This window comes from Molothrus ater, chromosome 8, assembly GCF_012460135.2.
Source record: "Molothrus ater isolate BHLD 08-10-18 breed brown headed cowbird chromosome 8, BPBGC_Mater_1.1, whole genome shotgun sequence".
NCBI lineage: Eukaryota > Metazoa > Chordata > Aves > Passeriformes > Icteridae > Molothrus > Molothrus ater.
In genome coordinates this window covers 32,181,845-32,202,376 of record NC_050485.2, presented here as the reverse complement: position 1 = coordinate 32,202,376, position 20,532 = coordinate 32,181,845, and the positions used below count along the sequence as shown (strand labels likewise).

The 20,532-nt window shown below is 40.6% G+C and overlaps 1 protein-coding gene across 1 annotated transcript in view; it reads left to right on the top strand.

The window, feature by feature from the left end:
• The window catches only part of CPXM2 (carboxypeptidase X, M14 family member 2), a 68,401-nt gene that overhangs the window by 17,484 nt on the left and 30,385 nt on the right, over positions 1-20,532 (top strand). Inside the window, exons 2-3 of the mRNA XM_036386257.2 lie at positions 2,581-2,690; positions 9,807-9,946. Coding sequence (XP_036242150.1) covers positions 2,581-2,690; positions 9,807-9,946 — 250 coding nt within the window. The remainder of the gene's footprint in view (positions 1-2,580; positions 2,691-9,806; positions 9,947-20,532) is intronic.

Below are 20,532 nucleotides of genomic sequence, written 5' to 3'. Positions count from 1 at the left end.
ATACTTCAATATGGGCCATATTCAATATGGAAGGAAGAAATGTCCCCAACAGCCCTTCCCTGCATCTTCAACCCTAATGTTTGCTTTTTGTCCCTCTAAACCAGAAATGCTGTAGGTGCATTTATTTATTAAGTTCTAATGTACACAACAAGTGTGTTTCAATGTCTCAAAGCCACAGTTGAATTCCCTGTGTTTTATAATGATTAAATTTTCAGCTGATTAAAGAAAAAAACAAATAATGGGGTCATTTCCAGCTGAATCCATTATGCAATAGATTCACACAATCTCTGGTCATTCCTGCTGTCCAATTTCTGTGGCTTCCCCAAGGTTTTTTCGAACTGGCACAGAGAGTACAAAATCATTAAGACAGCCCTACTGATTGGGTGGCAATTTTCATTGATTTGTGAAGTATTTCTTCAAGTTAAATAAAATGTATTAAAGCAATACTTTAAAAAGTAAAGTTTTTATGAATGCCATAAATCAGTTTCTTTTCCTGTACATTTTTCAAAACTAGGCTGTCCTGATTATCTCCAGTAGCTTTAAGAAGCAGGGGACACACACCCCAACAAAATAATTTATCCAAAATTAAATTCTCAGTATGACTCAGAATTATTTTTTTTTTTCAGTAGTGATATGGCAACTTCAGGTGGATTTTGTTGTATTATAATGAGTAAATTTGAGGTAATCAGAAGAGGCTATATTGAAAAATTTGTCCCCACTATCTCTGTACATTACATATTGTTGTTTTAGTCTACATGCTCCTCTTTTCATCCCTTTATTGATGTTGGAATTTGTATGCATGTGGAAAACATTTATATTCCTAAAGTGCTAATATTCAAATATTATGGCTTTTACTAGAAAACCTAATTTTATTTTAAATAAAAATCAAAAGTCTTCTCTGGTGGAAAACTGCATGAATCCCAGCATTGAAAATAAATAAATAAATATCTAAAGGTCTTTGAATGCAAATCCTGCTGCTCTGCTCCCAGTTTGGGATGTCCACTGGACAAAGAGGAGCCAACAGTAGAAGAAAGTATTTTCATTTATTTTCATTCTAGTATTGAATGCACCAAGCACCACGAGATTGATTTCCAAACCTGTCTTGAGGACCAAACTTGTTAAAAAAGGCAGGCAGTTCCCAACAATGTAATTTACTCCCAGTAGAGATCTGTCAGAGCCTGAGACGTCTTTGACTTGGAGTATGATGAAAGATGCAACACTCTATAAGGAAATGAAATTAAAACAATCAGACAATCAACCCAAAATCCTCCCAGCTATTCCTTCCTTTGCCTTTCATTACACATCCTGTTTCTTCTCTGTTTTGGATAATTGAATTGAAAGCTCTTTGAAATGAGGAGCTGTCTGCATTTCATCTCTTATGTAACACTAAGATCACTGTTGGTACTTCAGAAAATATATTCATTTTTACTTTATGTCTTTACTACTTCTGAAGGAGACATTTGGCCCTGGATTTGTGTGGGAACTTCCTAAGGATGACCAAAGAAACAGCAGCATGAATTGACAGCCTGCCACATTTTTCCTGAGGGATTTTAATTTGTTGGGAACTAAGGAGGAGTCTGGGAAATTTCACACATTGCCAGTTTGTGCCTAATAATGCAAAACTGCACCTGAAAGTTAAATACAACCTGAAAGTTAAATACAACCAGGTACATTCCCACTGTCCAGAGCTGAGTCCCCATTCCTGCAGGGATTTAACAGAGCTGCTGTGCATGTGGCACTTGGGGACAGTGGTGGTGAACATTTCAGTGCTGAGGGAATGATGGGACTTAATGATTTTTTAGGGCTTTCCCAACATAAATGATTCTTTCATACTTTGATAATCTCATGACGTTTCGCTGAGTGGTTAAAAAGCCAAATATTTGTCTGATAATCACAGAACAGATTTTTCCCAACCTCTTATCTTCCAAAGCCAGAGCTCCAAGCACTGCTTTGCTGAAGTAATGGCATTTGCTTTTCTTTCCTCAAGGATGTGCAGAATTTGGGGCTTAGAGAGATGGTCCTTGGGTCAGAATTGTTCTGTTTGTGTTTAATCACCACCTCTGCAGAGCTCAGCTCTCTCTGAGCTCCCAGGCCTCTGGAACAGATGCTGTTGTGCAATGGGAGGAACTCTGAGTGAAGCTTCCAGAAGAGATTTTAATTAGAAACATAATTTCATACAGTAGCTTGGAATGAGTACAGGGAGGGGAAAAAAAAATCCAAGCAAGAGATGAAAAAGAAAATGCCAAAAAAAGAAATAAAAAGGGCGTTTTACTGGTGAAAAGCCCTTGACAGGAAATACTGTGCATATCTGTGAGAAACTGAAGCACAGAGCAAGCAGCAATAACTATCTGAGCCCCTGCAAAGGGTGTAAAGCTGCATTGCCTCATTGATTTTCTGAGAGCTGCCATTCCTCATTGCCCTCAGCACTGCTCTGCTCCTCCATCCCAGCGAGGACCCAGCCAGCTTGGCACTGCCGAAATCCAGGAACTTTGAATACTTGTTTGTTTTGTGTTGTTTGGTTGGCTTGTTTTTTGTTTTTTTCCTGTTCAATTAAAACTTAATCGATCTTTTGTTTTGTAGATTGCCCTCCACTTGGTCTGGAGACATTAAAAATTACTGACTTCCAGCTCCATGCCTCCACAGCCAAGCGCTACGGCCTCGGGGCCCACCGAGGGAGGCTCAACATTCAGGTAACAGCAATTCCTCCTCCTGAGTGGGAGAATGGCTCCAGGTTGTGCTGCTGAATAAAGAGAACCAGTGGATACTTATTGGTTCTGACTGCTTTGTCAGCTCATGTAATTCAAATGGAGGGGAAGCACTGGGGCTGTGGAAGGGAGGGGGTTTGGTGGATAACCTTTGGGTTCGTGGGCGGGTTGGGGAAATCTCCAGGCTTGGTGTGCAGATCCAGACTCTCTGAGCAAGCAAAGCTTCCCTTCCCTGCTGTGGGAACCCAGCACATCCCTCTGGCTGTCCAGGATGGCCAGGACCCCTGCCAGGGGCCTCAGAAACCCTGGCACAGAGCCCAAAACACCTGGGGGTTTGATTATGACCCGTGGAGCAAGTTACCAATCTTATATGAAGACCAGCAAGCCGCAACAGTTTAGGTAGAATAATAGTGAAGTTATCATGGGGTGGAAAAGTAGATTTTGGGGTTTTTGGTATGGGGGTTCAGGAGGCCAGATGGAGGGAACTGGGCGTGTCCAGCCTTTCTCCTTCTCCTTCTTGGCCTCCATCTCCTGCTGTGATGGTGTCACTTACAGATTGGTTTAGAGTAGAAGCTCACTGTCTAACATAGGTGATAGGTGTTGGAAAGTAATTGTAAACATTGTACAGGTAGTTTTTAGTATAAAGACATAACCCCTGCCCTGGGGGCAGGCAGAGTGCCTGGAACTGTCCTGCTGGATGGACCTCAGCAGGGTAGGAGAAAATTTTTTATAGATAAGATACAATAAACAACCTTGAGACCAAGAAATGGAGAGCTCTGACTCCTTCTTCAAGCGCTGGGCTGGGAAAAGAGACTTTCTAACATTTCTTGGGGTCACTCTGAACAGCTAAAGATCCCGACACCCTACTCCCTTCACAACCGGCCTGCAAGGAAGCTCTCACAGCAAGTTGCTTTTTTCTTTGTTGTCTGCCTGTAGTTAATGACAATGGTTAATTGAAAGTGTGGTTTCAAGTGAAACCCTTTCCCTCAGGCAGTTTTTTTTCAGAAGCAGTGATTATACATCAAAAAAATGCTTCACTTCAGAACTCTCTAACATAGAACCCTGTTTAGCTTCTTTTGTTTCAGATTAAAAATGTGTTTAGGTGCTTTGCAGGACCAAATGCCATTGTCCCATTTCTCCTGTTTCTGTTTCCTGCTTTATTATTAGGGCTGTTCTCTGAATTACAGTCTGTCCATGCTAAAAATGTTACTTTGCACGATAGAGCAAAACACTTAGAGTCATAAACAGGATATCAGCACTGAGCCAACAGTGAAGGATCTCTGAAGTTTATTTAATTAATCCTTCATTTTAGACCCCTCCATTTGTGTATCTCCCCAGCTGAAGGGGTTTGATGCTTAGGCTGGGACTAGGAGGGATGAGCTCTAATCAGCAGTGCCACATTCCACGTGGTTCACTCTGGAGAGCGATTGATTTTAACCAATCAATCTTTGATTTTTCAACCAATTTTTAAATCACTGTGCCTGTGCGCAAACATCTCTCTGAGGAAAATGCCTGCATAGCCCTCCTAATTTTTTTTCAGCGTTTGTTTTAATGTCTTAAAGTTGGTCAGAAAGCTGAGGAAACCACTTTGGAATAGGCAGCTGGAAAAGGGGGAGTGGCAGGCAGCCAGGCCAGAGTGGGAACGGGCCCTTCCTTTCCAACCCAGGTCCATCCAGGCCCTTCCTTTCCAACCCAGGTCCAAGGGGTTGTGTGCAAGGTGAGCTCTCACCTGCAGCCTTCATATTTATTGACTTTGGAGAGCCCACTGAGAGATTTTGCTTCTTTACTCGATATTTTCTGCTAGGAAAAAAACCCCTCATGATCAAAAAAATGAAATGCAGATGATATTGAGGAGGGTTCTAGAGGAGTGCTTAGTCATTTTATTGCAGTCTTGTTTATATGATGGCATAAAACCAAGGACTGTGATGCAAATTTCTGGGTTCTCTGTTGGTTCTGGCTACTTATTTCTCATGCTGCTCTTGAAGTTCAATTTATTTAAACACAAGACCACACTGGTTTAGACCAGGAGTCCATCCAGTCCTGTCATCACCAGTAGTGTGTTAAAATAAACAGAGAGGTGATAAGTAAATATAATATATATATATATATATATATATATATATATACACACACACATATATATATAATAAATGGAGAGTTACCAGTGGCTGATGTTTCCTCTAAATATAATCTCCAGAGAAGCCAAGGGCACAGTCTTTTACTGGGAAGCAAAGCAGAAGAAAAATGCCACTCAGCTCTTCCTGAAATTTCCCAAAACTTGGATTAGACCAGTTTTTTTACCCCTACTGAAACTATAGATACCATTATTTCCTAAACCCCCTCACCACACAGGGTTACTGCTACAGTTAAAAAAATTGGGCTTGCCTTTATTTTTCTTTAAAAACTTTCTTTGGGCTTAGTTAAAAATTAATAACACTAAAACTTTTCTAAACCTGGGATCTGCATGTCCCTGTCACTGGGGTTTCAGTGCATGAAGATTTCTGAATTTCACTCGTATTTAGAGGGAATTTGCTTAATCCAGGGACAGGTGCTGCAGGTGGCTGATGGGCCAGGTGGGTGATGAGCTCCCTGGTGGTTTCTCTTTGCTGCTCAGCACAGGAGGTTGCAGTAAGCTGGGGAAAGGCAAAAAGCTGCTGTGTTTTCCTGCTGTTCAGAGCTGTGCATGAAGAAGAACACTTGGCCAGCTCAGAGGCACTGCTGTGCCACTGGAATTCTGTGAACATGTTATGCTGTGGGGATGGTGACAAGCAGTTTTATGGGCTGCTGCCCCTGTCCAGTGATCTGGGTTTCACCACGGAGCTGTCACAATGTTCTTGGGACTGTGGTGCTCCCCCCCAGAATAATACAAAATCCTCTCTCTGCCCAACATCATCATCTGATGCAAAGTCAGCTGAGAAGCTCAGGGCTCTCCCCAGGTAACTGGCACTGCCTCAGTTCTCAGAGAATTTGCAGAATAATTGAGTTTTTCCGAAGCTTGTCAGGGTTTGTTTTGGTTCTTTCATTTTTCCTGTTTAGATTATCTGAAGCACATGAAATGAATCAGTTGGTGTGTGCTTTATTCCAGAGAAGGACAGGCTTAAAGTTGGGTAAGACTTTGCAGGATCTGCTTCTCTTGTGCCCTTGAATTTTGTGGGCCCTGATTTTCCTCCCAGTCCTGCCTGACTGTGGGGATTAAGGTGGGATTTCTCAAGGGCACGAGCCCTGTTAGCAGAGCCCCATATTTTGGAGATCTAACTGCACTAGTGATGCAACCAGGAGTAATTCAATATCATCAAGGGAAATCATGACATAAAATAATACTAATTGAGGCTCTCTGCCTTCAGGGATAAAATTCATTAGTATTTGTCACTTATATGGTAATTAAGAGTGGATAATTTGTAAAACTATGTTTCTTTCACTTCCTCATTTTCCTGGTTGGAGAAATCCAAACACTGAAGATAACCCAAGTAAAGCAATCCCATGTCTGCAAACTCAGGCATTTGTGTCTAAAAGAGATCTCCCTGTGCTCAGAGGGGCTCCAGGAGAGCTGGAGAGAGACTGGGTACAAGGATGGAGGGACAGGATGCAGGGAATGGCTCCCACTGCCAGAGGGCAGGGATGGATGGGAGATTGGGAATTAGGAATTGTTCCCTGTGAAGGTGGGGAGGACTGGAATGGATTTTCCAGAGCAGCTGAGGCTGCCCCTGGATCCCTGCAGTGCCCAAGGCCAGGTTGGACACTGGGGCTGGGAGCACCTGGGACAATGGGAGGTGTCCCTGCCCATGGCAGGGGTTGAAACTCAATAGGATTTAATCTCCCTTCCAACCCAACCCATTCCATGGTTCCATGATTGTCATTCCAGGTTTTTGTTCCCTTTGAAAAGCTGCATTATCAAATCACAAGGAAAAGACAAAATTATTGAAGATTTACTTGCAGCCTGTGTGTTTTAGTTCTTCTCTACTGGCAGGGGTTGCTATAAATACCTGTGATGAGTAATGCTCTTTTTTTTTCCCCTCCCAAACTTCCTATGGTAAAATAATTTTTTTGATCATCCTGCTGGGAATGGAAAAGAATTTAAGCACAGGTGGTTTGATATTTGGTGTATTTTTTCTGCTGCTCCAGCTGATTTGTGGCAGAAGACTGGAGTTCTTTCTTTATTTGAGTACATTTTGGTAGTATCATCTTTCTCCTCATTATAGAATAAGGCTCTTAGAACACTGATATTGTGAGCAAGTTTTTATTCTTGCACACATCTAATTTGGAAGAGAAACATGAATTAAAATGCCAAGTCATATTATTTGTAAAGGAATTTGTAACCTTCATATTATTTTCTGGATACCTAATAAGCAGCTCATTTGGTTTAGCTGAATTACATTTTTCAGCTTTCACACCTGGGAATAACTGATTTGTGAGTGACAGAAAAAAATTCTCTTTTCCTCTGTCCAAAAGAGTTTGGTTTTTTATCATAAAACACTGTATATTGAGAAATATTTTTGCATTTGGCTGCAAGTGAAACACAAACTGGGTTAGACTTGGAGTTATTCTTGAATATTCTGTGAAGGGAAAAAGGCTTAGCCCTGGCTTCCAATTTCCATCAGCTGCTTCAGTCTCCTGCTTATGAAAATAATTTAAGTACCCATGGCATAACTTGAATCTGCTTTTTCCAGTAATTCAAGATGGATTTTTCAAATTCAAGTAAACACTTTGCTGAGGAAAGATCTTGATCTGTATTATTTGATAGAATACTTGGTGAAAACTGTACTGGATCTTTCAGGAATGAGCATTTTCCCAAAGAAATTTAATAGGAATTCTAATTACCAAATACTTGATTGAGTCTATAAGTTTTTATTTTATAGAAAGAGTGCCATAGGAAAATAAAGCACCTTCAGAAAAAAATATAGACTTGACAAATTGTAGCATAAATTTCTTGAATTTTTTCCCTTCAGATACATTTCTAAAAATAACTTCTCACTGATTAAACTCTTTTTTTTACATAGTATTTTGTGCTGATTAGACACAGACACCTGCTTCTTTTTACCCAGTAAAAACCTTTTTTTTTTAGCTTCAGAGAAACTGATACCAGAAAATAAGAGAGCAGGAAGAAGTAGCAGCATGGGGTTTCATCTTCTTCATCTTCTTCATCTTCTTCATCTTCATCTTCATCTTCATCATCTTCTTCATCTTCTTCTTCATCTTCTTCTTCTTCTTCTTCATCTTCATCTTCATCTTCATCTTCATCTTCATCTTCATCTTCATCTTCTTCTTCTTCTTCTTCTCCTTCCTTCTTCTCCTTCTTCTCCTTCTTCTCCTTCTTCTCCTTCTTCTCCTTCTTCTCCTTCTTCTCCTTCTTCTCCTTCTCCTTCTTCTCCTTCTTCTCCTTCTCCTTCCTTCATTTTTATGGGATGTTTGCCCCTGTTTAAGGCCAGAGTATTTTAAGCTGTGGATAACCAAAACTCCCCATATTTTATAAGCAACTTAAGCTGAAATTTATTTAAACCCAGTTGAAACCATGGATACTCATGGATGTAATTTAGGTAGGAGGGTTTTTCATTTTAATAAGCAGTTTTCCCATATTTTTTCCTCTACTTTCCACTTCTCATTGCAATCTGGAGGACAGGTTTATAAGCATCACACCAAGGGAAATATCCTCAGGTTAAAAAGGACCAGGGATTGGGAGACAGGGGCACTTGTTCTGCAGGAACTGGTGGAATTTCCAGTGTGAAGGGATTAGCAGGATGTTGGTTCAAGGTGCTCTGCAGATCTTAACACTTCCTGGCAAGGTTTTAAAGCCTCAGGCTACTTCAAATTCCATCTTACTTTAAAATGCATTGAAACCTTTTCTTGCCAAGGGTTATAACTCAGGTCAGCAACCATGTTTGTATTCTTGTATTTTCCCATTGTTTTGCTCTCCCTGAAGAATTTATCTCCCATTGTTAACAGGCTTTTTCTCTGTGGTTTTTTTTTTTTTTTGACTTTTATAGAAACTTCTCCTTCAAATATCAGAGCTAATGCATAGAATAGGGGGCTTAATTTAATTTTGGTAGATGTAGGAAAACAAGTAATTTTTAAGCTGCCTTATCTCAGATTTGAAAATGAGAAAATGAGAAGTTTTAGGAATTGAATCAATGTGTTGTGTTTTGCAGCACTTCTTCCAGATTCCACATTGGGAAAGGGGATTAACCACTGCATCCTCTCTGAGTTAGAGCCACCCAATTGGGTAGAAAAAGTCTGTAAACCTCTGCATTTTCATTTGGGAAATATTTAATGATCTCCATTCCTGGAATTGCATGGATGGCAATGATAAATCCACATAAACCACAGATGAAATACCACAAAAATACAAGTAGCCTCAGAGGACCACATGGCAAAGCTTCTGTGCTCTTTATGCCAGTATCCAGCTTGGTGCCAAACATTTCCTGGGCTTTAGAAGGAAAATAAATCTCTGAAAGCTTCAGATGCTATGTTTCATTAAGTTCTAGCTCAGATTTATTTGGAAAAAGCTTACCCAAAATACCTTCAGCTATTTCTTTGAAAATGCTGGGAAGGCTGTTTGTGGTGGGTTTCCAGCAGAAGTTGGGATACAGGTTGGTGCTCAAGTTGGGGAGCAGCCAGACATTCCTGAATTTTTAACCTTTGCCACTCTGGCTATGAAAATTATTAATTCTGGTTCTAGTGGGAAGTAGTGCTGCTGTTTCCTTCTGCCCTGCACTCTGCTTTGCTGCTTCCAGGGAAAACAAGGTTTTCTAATCACCATTATTTACATGGGCTGGAGCTGGCTTTTTAGGACTTTCCAAACTCTGCAGACCATGTGGATAATTTGTTCTGGATAAAGGCTGTGACTCTGGATCTGTGGCTCTATCAGGCCACAAGAACAGACTGAAGCTCTGTTTATCTTTTCTGACTTAAATTTATGTGTAAACATTCTTAGTTTTCAAAGGGACTTCCCAGAATTTCCTGCCCTGCCTTGAGTAAGGAAATATTTTGGTGAGGGCCTCAAGGGTCTTAAAGTGAGGGGGATGAATGATGTGTTCCTTTCTTTCTCCCATGAAAAACCTTCAGTTTCTTAGCTCTGATTTATGGTCAGCTTTGCCTTCTTTTCAGGCAGGTGTTAACGAAAATGATTTTTATGATGGTGCTTGGTGTGCAGGAAGAAATGACCCCTACCAGTGGATTGAAGTAGATGCTCGAAGGCTGACTAAATTCACTGGAGTCATCACCCAGGGAAGAAACTCCCTCTGGTCGTAAGTACACCCTGACTTTTCTCCATGGCATTCTGAGCTTTCAGACCCAGGAATTCATGTCCTGATGTGCTTTGGTTCTTCAAGAAAAAAACCCAAAAAACCAGATTGGAAATGTGAGACATCAAGTCATTGAATGGGGCAACAGTCATTAAATATAAGACAAAGTCTATATATATATATTTTTTTTTAAATTTAAAATTACAAAATTTTATTTATATATTATATTCTGTACTATGCTATACTATACTATACTATAATATTATAGTAATTATATTATATTATATTATATTATATTATATTATATTAATATATAATAAAATATAATATAAGATATACAATAATATATAATAATATAATACATATCATATATATAATATATATTAATATAATATAAAATATAATACAAAATATAAAATATATTATATTTATAGAATATAATATATAATAATAATATAAAAGGCAAAGTCATTATCTATAAATAAATATATATAAAATTATAATACAATATATATTTTTTACATCTATATATAAGGCAAAGTCATTATATATGGCATAAAATACAAGTTTAAGGGTAGCAAACTTCTCTAGTCATGATCTACATCCGGGCCTTTGCATTCACCTTGTCATATTTGCTTGTGTTAAACTTCCTCCTTCTTTTCCAATATTTAACTTGATTAGCTCAGGTTATAGTTTCAGGGACCTTTTTAGTTTAGTTTCAAATAACCATGCTTCTCTGAGATGTCTTAATCCCTAGGTAATCTCCAAGTAATCTCTGTAATTCCAAAACAACATGATTTTTATGTGAGCAGATAAAACAAACTTTTTAGTACTACATATATTTACATATATATTATATATGTGAATATACTATTTATATATTTATATCTATTTAGAATTAATTTCATTTACAATATTAATTACATATCTGCATATAATTATGCAAATATATATATTGTATATATATATAAATATACTATTTTTGAGCTTTCTGGCCACTGCTTGTGCTAGAGAATGTCTCATGGCACTGAGAAATAAGTGTTTTGCCCAGATTTGTCTGCATTTACTCCTCTGTGACTGTTGTGAATGGTATATGAGGGATACAGGAACAGGAGGGGAATATTTGGGGATTTTTCCTGCTCTTTACGTGTTTGTTTGGCCTTTTAATTTGTCAGTGAGTCTCACAGCTTTGTGTGAGCAGATAATTCCACTTCTGCTGTTGGACCTTTTGCACAAGTGTGCAGGGGATGCACAATCACTCTGAGAGATCCATTCTGTCAGAACCTTCCCTTAGAAAATGAATGTGACATATAATTGAAGGTAAACCAGAAAAAATGTCACTATATCTTAGAAAAATAATATTTTCCTTTCAACAGCTCGATTTTCTGTGTTTTTTTTTTCTTTTTTTTTTTTGTTTAATTTCTTTTAACGTGCTTGTGGGAGTAGGTGCTTATTTGGCAATAAGTTTTCTATATTTATTCCACATTGTTCTGTGGTAGGTAGGTAGGTAATTACTGTAGTGAAGCCTTACTCTTTTCTTTATTCATCCTCTTGACATTGCTGTTCCTCTCAGCGCCCGAGCTGCACTGCTTCATCCTGTCATGCTTCTATTTTTAGTTCAGCTCTGTTAGGAGTTTACAGCACATCTTGACACTCTATTTATGGCTGGTATTCTCACTCATCTTAGGGTTTTGGGGAGTTTTTTTTGAACCATAGAAACACCAAATCACAGAAGGGTTTGGGTTGGGATGGACCTTCAAGATTGTTGAGTTCCAACTCCCCTGCCATGGGCTGGGAATTTCAGGTTTGCTTCTTTCCCCATAAAAAATTGGTGGGCAGAGCCCTGAGGGTCTGCAGGAAGAGCAGGATTGGTGCTGGCAGAGCAGGACCAGGCTCCTCCTGGATTACTGCTGAGATTTGAGGAGATCCAGGCCCGTTTCTGCCTGCCAGGAGCAAAGATGCTTCCACCAGGACCAGCTGTGCTGTGGGGCAGGTTAATGTCTCCTGAAAACACCTCCTGGAGGACTCAGCTGTGCCCCATGGAAGGAGCAGGGCAGTGGGGAGAAACAGTCCCAGAAAGGGACAGAAAGAGAGCAGTGGGAGTTGTTTTGGGGTGGACAGGTTCCTTTGTGCCTGTTTGGCTCAGAAATCAAAGGAGATTCGTCAGCTTCCTTCCCTGACCCTCAGCTGCTGACGGGGATGGTTTCAAAAGGGATTGTTTGTGATGGGAAAGTTTGTACCAAAAGATGCCCTTCTTTTACCTGAGGCACCTTCCCAGCTTTATGAGGCTGTGTGACAAGAAGAGAGTGCTTTCATGACTGATGGAAACATATGCTGGGGAATAACCTTATTGTAGGTATGAGAGCCAAAAAAACACCTCTCTGATCTGTGTTGTATTAGAAGTGAAAACCTGCCAAGCAGGGGAGCTGAGGCAAGATTTTTATTTAGTCCAAAGCCTTGGAGACTTTCCCAGGTTTGTATTTTAAAAAATAAAAAAAAAAACAAAACAAGGCACTGAAGGAGGGCAGGCTTATATTAGATATTAGGAAGAAATTCTTTCCTGTGAGGGTGGGCAGGCCCTGGCACAGGGAAGCCACAGGGCAGCTGTGGCTGCCCCTGGATCCCTGGAGATCCCTTGGACATTGGGGCTTGGAACCACCTGGGACAGTGGAAGGTGTCCCTGCAATGGCAGGGATGGAACAGGATTATCTTCAAGATCCCTTCCAACCTAAAGCATTCTGTGATTCCATGACACTGGGATAAAGAGCCACTAAACCAACTCTTTTTATTGAACAAGAATCTTTAACAAAATGAACAAACTGTACTTCACTGGAAGATGTGCCTAGATCAGATTTGTACCTGTCCTGGTCCCTGCAGTTTCCTGCTGCTGACCTGCTGAGGACATTTAAAATGCCAAGGGAGGGCAGGCAAGGGCACCCTGCTGGATCCTCTCCCAAACATCTTTGCCCTTCACTGCAAAGCTGCAACACTTGAGCTCCCAGCAGCGTGGCCTTTACTCCCTGTGTGTGGTGCTGCAGCCAGAGCTCTTTTTCTGCTGCTGGATTCATCCTTTTCCTCCTTTGGGGCAGCTCTGGCACCTGGAGCCTGGTGACCACTCAGATCAGATATGATTAATTATATCTATTTATATATTTATATATATATATATTTATATATATATATATTTATATATATATTTATATATTTGTATACATATATATATATATAATATATATATAAATTTCTGTCCCCCAGAAAGAAATTATAATATATATATAATTATAATTATAATTATAATTATAATTATAATTATATATATACATATATAATATATTATAACTTCTTTCTACATTTATATATATAGAAATATAGAAAGAATTATATTCTAAATATATATATTAAATATATAGAAATATATAGAAATATATTCTAAAATATATTTTATGTATTTCTAGATTATAATTTTTCTTTCTAATTATATATGTTATATAATCAAATATATAATATTATAGATATAATCTAAAATTTTTAAAAGGCAAAGTCATTAGATAGACTTTGATAGACATTAGACAAAGTCATTATATATATAAATAAATATATAATAAAATAATAATATATATTTCTTATATATATTAAAGGCAAAGCCATTATATATGGCATAAAATAGACCTTTAAGGGTAGCTTAAGGCTGCTCCCATGCAGCTTTGCTCACTGGGGGCTTTTTGGGCTTTCTGGGCAATGATGAACTGAAGGTTGCACTGCACACAGTGCACAAAAGCACAGAAATGCTTGGGGTTTCCATTGCCTGTGCACTGGCAGGAGCTGCTTCTGCTCAGCCCTTCCTCCCCTGCTGTTCCCTGTCTGTCCCTGGGGGGTTGTGGCTCCCCTTGTCCATGCCAGGCTTGAGACAGGAGAGCCTTCAGGAGGAAGAGGAGTTGCAGAAGCAGCTCTTGGAAACACAGATGACCTGATGGGAGAGAAGGAAAGTGAGCCTGGTTTTAGTGAATACTTGGATTATTTCATCATTTCCTTTTTGAGGAAAAGCACTTCTGAGTTGAATTTTTTTTGCTCGGCTGTGAATTCGGTGAATCAGATTTTTCTCCTCTCTTTTTTAAGCCTGAAACAAGCAAAAACAGGCTTGGAACAAAAAAATCCTGGATTTGAGGAGTCCTTCCTCTTACCAGTCAAAGGAAGCACATGAGCTCGAGGGCTGCTGCTGTTCAGGCACCTCAGTCATTCCTGGGAAACCTGAAATCAGGGAAAAGTGTTCTTTTGCCACCATAAATGGGCAGATCTGCTTAGATCATCCAGAAGATCTGCAGATGATGAATTCCACAGAAAAAGTGGAGCCCAGCTGCAAGAAACAGGACTTCTTTTTGATTTTTATACTGAAGATATCAAAAAATCAGGAGTGCCACAAGTGCTGGCTAATAGGAATAAAATCCAATGCCTTGAAAGTGAGCAGGATATCTATTCCTTTGGGGGAGAATTAATATACATTAAAATGATATGTAATTCTTAATAATAAGTAATTCTTAAGTAATAATAATACATGTAATTCTTCATATTGCTGCCAATACATCTTCTAGTTTTAGGAACCAAATATCTTTAAAGAACAGTTCAAGGCTGTAGAGTGGGACACTGGAAGCATCACTGTGGAATTGTGCCAGGGATTTAAAGCAGTGATGTGGTGGTTTAAAATATGCACTCTCTTGACAGAGGGAAAGAAACTATTAATCACTCTTAGCAGTTTGGCAGGAATTTGAAAAACTGAGTAAACTTGTTTCCCACAAACCAAACTCTCTTCTGATAATTCAGCATCATCTTTTGTATCAAGAGAAAACTCACGTGTCAAAATAGAGTCAGTGTGTGCTGACAGTAATATAAAGCTTCAGGCTGTGTGAGTGCAGAGGATGTTTTGGTTTTCAGGAGAGGATGTAATGCTGCAGTGAGTGAGATGTATTTTCTAAAAATTAACCTTTCAGTCATGGTAAATTGTGAACTATCACCCCACGCCATGGAATGACAAAACGACAACAATAAGAAAAAGCATGGATGAAATGATCAGTGCAGAAAGTTGGAGTTCTGCAGCAAAATGATGGATTTTTTAGAGAAAAATCAAAATAGACTTACTTTCAAACGTGTTCTCTTTAAGACCTTTCAGCTTCATAAAAATATTGAAGAATTTTTACTTTTATGCAAAATTGTCTTTAGGAAAAAAAATGTTGGGGGAGCATCTTAATTTTTCAAGTCTGGTTTGGGTAGAAGTTATTCTCTGTGTCTTCCAAAACTGCAATAGCCTTTAAAAGGTTTGAGGAGCCACCAAATCAGTGGTGCTGCTGGCTGGTAGGAATGGTTTTCATGTATTGCCTGAGTCTAAACTGACACTGTTTAAGCTGGTCACTTATTTTCATTAGTGCTGAAGAAGCATTTTAACCAGAAGCTGGTGTAGACACCATTGCCCACTCCTTTCTGTGGCACTTTGCTTTCCCTGTGCTGCTCTGTAGGAATAGCAAACAATAAATACCCAGCAGATTGGATTTTGTGTCTGATCATGCTTTTGCTACAGACAAGATCCTTGTGATTGAACAGGAAAATGATTTTGCAATTTTCTTTGGTAGCCTTCCCTGTGTGCACCTCAGGCTTCCCTGTGTGCAGTGTAGCTCTTCATGATGCCCCAGCATCCCTTTTGACAAACTGTCCTGAGGGAACTCTAGGTCTGTAACAAGCTGGGTGCCTTCCAGAGATGCAGCTGAGGATAAATTTAGGTCAGTGCAATTTGCCTGCTTGCTTCTAATTTCGGTGCTACAGCATTCTGCTCTTCAGTCCCAAAATGAATGTGCTGCCCCACATTCCAACTCATTGCTGCGCTCACTGGCAGTTTCTCAGAAGCTCAGATTTGTTTTTTAGGCAGTGTCTATGGCAAGGGGGTAATTTCCTTGCTTGCAAGGCAGTAAAAATCAGAGTCACGGAATCATCAAGGTTGGAAAGTGCCTCTAAGATCATCAAGTCCAGCACTGCCAGGGTCTTTTCAGCTATTCCTGGTGCTAAGGTCATGGTCTCAGAGTAGTGCTGGCTTCCTGAAGTGGTAATCACATGAGCATCTTCAGTCTTCCAACAATAACAGAAGAGCAGTGATAATCCTTCCAGTGACACTGGGGTGGCATTCAGGAAAGTGGAGTGGATGTTCACAGGTGTTTTGAGCTGCTACTACAATCTAAGGAAACAGAATTTATCACGGTACACATGAAGGGTCAAAATTCAGCAGTGCAATGCTGCTTGTGAGAGCAGAGAAGAATAAACCCCAAACCCTGCCCAGCTCACAAGTACAACAGACAAAGCTGGCTCTGCCTTTCAGAGCAGCTCCTCCTGTCCCCTCGCAGAGGCTGTGAAAACACACCCTGGTGAAACTTCAACAAGTCCAGGGGATATGTCTCCATGTTTTATCCAGATCATGTAACAAAACAAGCAGCTGCTGTGTGCAGACTTGGGTAATTCTGGTGCATTAAATCAGTGCAAACTGTTATGTGCCCTGACTGGGTGACAGGACTGCAGAGATGATTACAGCTTTCCCAAAGTCAGCCTCATGGGGTGAATTGTTCCAAATCCATAGAAATCATATCAAGTGTATTGATGGGAGTTATAAAACAACCTGAACTCATTGCAGGAAAAGCTCCCTTGAGATAATAATGTCAGCAGTTCCATGTTCCACTAATGTTTATGATGGGTTTACCTAATAAGTTAGATTTTTTTCTCTGGGTGTGGCTTGGTGAATCCTTCTCATGGGCTTTCATGAGCCAGCCTTTGGCAGCTGCACCTCCAGGGCTCTCCATCTATTTGTTTAATTTCACTCCCTGTGCCCTGTCGATTTTCCAGCTCAGTTCTTGCCCCCAGCCCAGGATTTTGTCACTGGTGAGCCCTCCCCACCTCCCCTTGGCTCTGGGGAGCTGCTGGGGTGATCCTGTGTGGGTGGGGTGCTGACAGCACAGCCAGGCACAGATTGATGCTTTCCCAAGTTTGTTTGACAGAAATGTCAGAGCTGATGCTGTTCTGTTGTGGCTCTGATTTGGCACGGGGATCCTGTGCCCAGCCTCTGTCACTCGCTGGCAGGGAGCAGGGCAGTGCCACCCTGGGGCAGTGGTCACTCTGCACTCCCAGAGGGTGCTGAGGAGGGGACAGAACCTGCCCTGCACAGTGGGGATGCTCAGAAGAGGAAGGAAAGCTTTGTAACCTCCCTGGAAGGGACTTGAAATCAAATGAGCTGAATCCTTTTGGAAAAGGAGACTTCCAGTGAATTTGGGCATCTGCTGCAGCTGATTACTCACCCTTTCTCATCACAGCCTGGGTTTGTGTCTTTGGCACATGAATGGTGACTTGGTGCAATGAGAATGGTTGGGTGGGGGTCATGTTGGGGTCATCAGGCTCCTTGTCCCTGCACTTGTGCCCTTCCCAAACCAACGTCCCTTCCACATGCACTGGGTGGCACCTGGCCACCTCTCTGTGGGCTTGAGAGCCTCCAGCACTGCTGTAAATATTCTCTCAGCTGTGGGCACAAATGGCAGTGTTTGTTTGCTGGTAACTCTCAGGGCTTTTCATTTTCCTGTATTTTAACATTCATGAAGTGAGGTGTTGCCTGGAAAGGTTGGATTTCTCTCCTCAAGTACATGACTGATTTACAAAGGTGAGGTAGGCACAAAAAAAGAATGGAAAATTAAGAATGCCACAAAAAGAGGTTCAGAAGAAAAGGCATCACAGCTTGGTTGTGTTCAGCAGATACAGAGGACCTGCTGCAGAAGGAATTTCAAACTCATTAAATTCTCATTGCAGAGTGGCCAAAAATGAGGGGTTAAGACCAAAATCTTTGGGGCAGAGGATGTCTCTGACCCTGGCACCTTCAGGCATTACTGGCTGAATGTACAACAGCAAAAAAAGAAACATCCACAGCTATCACCAGATTTTCTAGAATGTCATAAAATCCATGTAAAAACCTGGCTGTAAATTGCAGATGTTGGGTTGGAAAGGTATTTGCAACCCCAACTCCTGTTTATTGAGTAAAGCTTTGAAAAAATCTGTGCTGAATTCAGTTCAAGTGAAATTCTGGCTCTGAGCTTTTGTTCGTAGGGCCTCCAAAGAGATGGATTTCACAGCAGTACATTCATTTCAGTCAGCTAGAAGCAATTTTAAAAATTAAACATTCAAAGATTTCAATTATTAAAAAAATACCCTTGCTGGCTAGTCAATCTTCATCTCCTAAATCATATTTATTTTAATTAGTTTGCTAAACTTGCTGGGCTACCTGTGGTTTGCCTGGGCATTATTTTTTCTTGGCTGATTTGGAAACTGTTTGGCAGTGGGTGATTTAAAATTTTATCAGCATAAATATTATTATAGAATATTAATATTAATGGTTTTACATTTAATTGCATGAGAGTACAAATTAATTTTTCAAGTAGAAAGCCATTTAATTGCCAGCATGCTGATTCTGTTGCATGAGTATCATTTAGTATAAAGCTTGTCCAGCATTTTTTTGGTACAGAGATTTTGCTATATCAAGTATTTTGGTGTTTCAGTTTATTTATTAGTGCTGGGTACACATTTATTTGCCTGAATGGGTCTATTTTATATTAATTTTAGGGGTTCTATTGCAGATAAATCAGGTTGGCCTGACAGCAGAAGAATAAAATGCTCGGTTGGAGCCAGGTCTGTTGTTCATGGGAGCTCTGCTGGTGTTTGCTGGTCTCATTCCAAGAATGTCAGAGAATCATGGAATATTTTGGGTTAGAAGGGACATTAAAAGTCATCCTGCTCCAATCCCCCTGCCACAGGCACCTTCCACCATCCCAGGCTGCTCCAAAACCCATCCAGCCTGGCCTTGGACACTTCAGGGATCCAGGAGCAGCCACAGCGTCTCTGGGAAATCCATTCTCACAGGAACAATTCCCAATTCCCAATCTCCCATCCATTCCTGCCCTCTGGCAGTGGGAGCCATTCCCTGTGTCCTGTCCCTCCATCCCTTGTCCCCAGTCCCTCTCCAGCTCTCCTGGAGCCCCTTCAGGCCCTGGAAGTTGCTCTAAGATCCAGTCCAGAGCCTTCTGCAGCCTGAACACCCCCAATTCTCTCCTTTCCAGACAGGAAGGTGCTCCATCCCTTCAATCTTCTTTGTGGCCCATCTCTGCCACTCTGGGCTTGAGCTTCTGCTCACCAGCACTTCAAATCTCCTGGGCTTTCCTTGCTGTGGAAAAGCACCCTCAGAGATGAGGATCAATATTTATTTTAGATTTATTTCACTTGTTGCTGGTTAGCTTTCCATGATTGAGAAGCTTGGCATTAAAATATGACATGCAGCAAGTGCTGCTCAAAGAGAAAAAACCCAAACGATCCCAATTCCCAGCTGATCCACTGCCTGCTGGAGCCTGGGCAGGGAAAATCTGGTATCCCTCCTCTGCTTCCCATTCTCCTGAGCTGGGATTCAGCCTTGGTCCAACACACAGAGAGAAAAGTCAGGAAATTGTATCAGGGCAGGCACAGCTGGAAGATGTTTTGCTGTTCTGGTGCTGCCCATGATCTTTTTGCTCAGTAGCTGATGCTGTGGTTAGATAAGGAAAAGCTGATTATTGGGACAGGAACCTGCCAAAGCTGTAGGAGATCTGCTTTTAATTCTCTGCTTTGATTCAAGTTTACTCTCTCTGTCCCTGGGCAAGTTATTTAATCCCTCAGCTTTTCTTTTTTGGATGAAAATGGAAAAGCAGGACATTTCCATGCATCACAAAAGACTGAATTCGAAATTGAAGGTGTTCGAATAAGCTTTGTCTAAGGCCAGTGCATTACAGATAAAAACCAAATAATTAGTTATAATTCAAAAATCCATCCTATTAAGTAAATTTGAATAACATTTTGATTTTTGCATTTACTGTCTCTGAAAAGAATTGATTAATATTGTCAGTGGATACTGAGATTTTTCAGATAGGCTGTGTCTGAAGAGATAAGGCTGACTAAAATTTAAAAGGGATTATTTAAAAGGGATGCATCTGAATCGAAAGTTTCCCTGTCAAATCTGTACCTTGTGATCTTTTTCCAGCATGGAGGAAATTTGTGAGGCAGAAGTGGCACTTTGTGGCAGAGGATGATGGGCTGGGGGTAACCTCAAACACTCCTGGATGGTCACACAATGGCTCTGGATTGCCTTGCCCTGTGCCAAGAAAGAGCTCTATAATTAATGCTCTCTTTTGTGAATGCTGGCCTAGGACTTGCCTGGAATTCTGTCTCCTCAGCTCTACAAACCCAGCAAATATCTGTATTTTTCTCTTAGGAGTGTAGTGGTAGGTCCTGGGAGATTTTATAGAGTGAAACCAGAAGAGCTTCTCTGAAACAACAGCAGGGACATCCTGAGTTCTGGAAAACATTACAGCTTTATTTCAGCCTTCCTTAGACAGCTTTAATGCTCAGTGCTGATGGGCTCCAAAGAGATTGGATGTGACAGAAATCTCTGTCTGCAAATCCCAAACCCGAGGAGATGGATCTTGGTGTCACCAGGTGATCACACAGACAAAATTCCCCAATACCTCTCCTAGCACAAGGCTTGGCTTTAA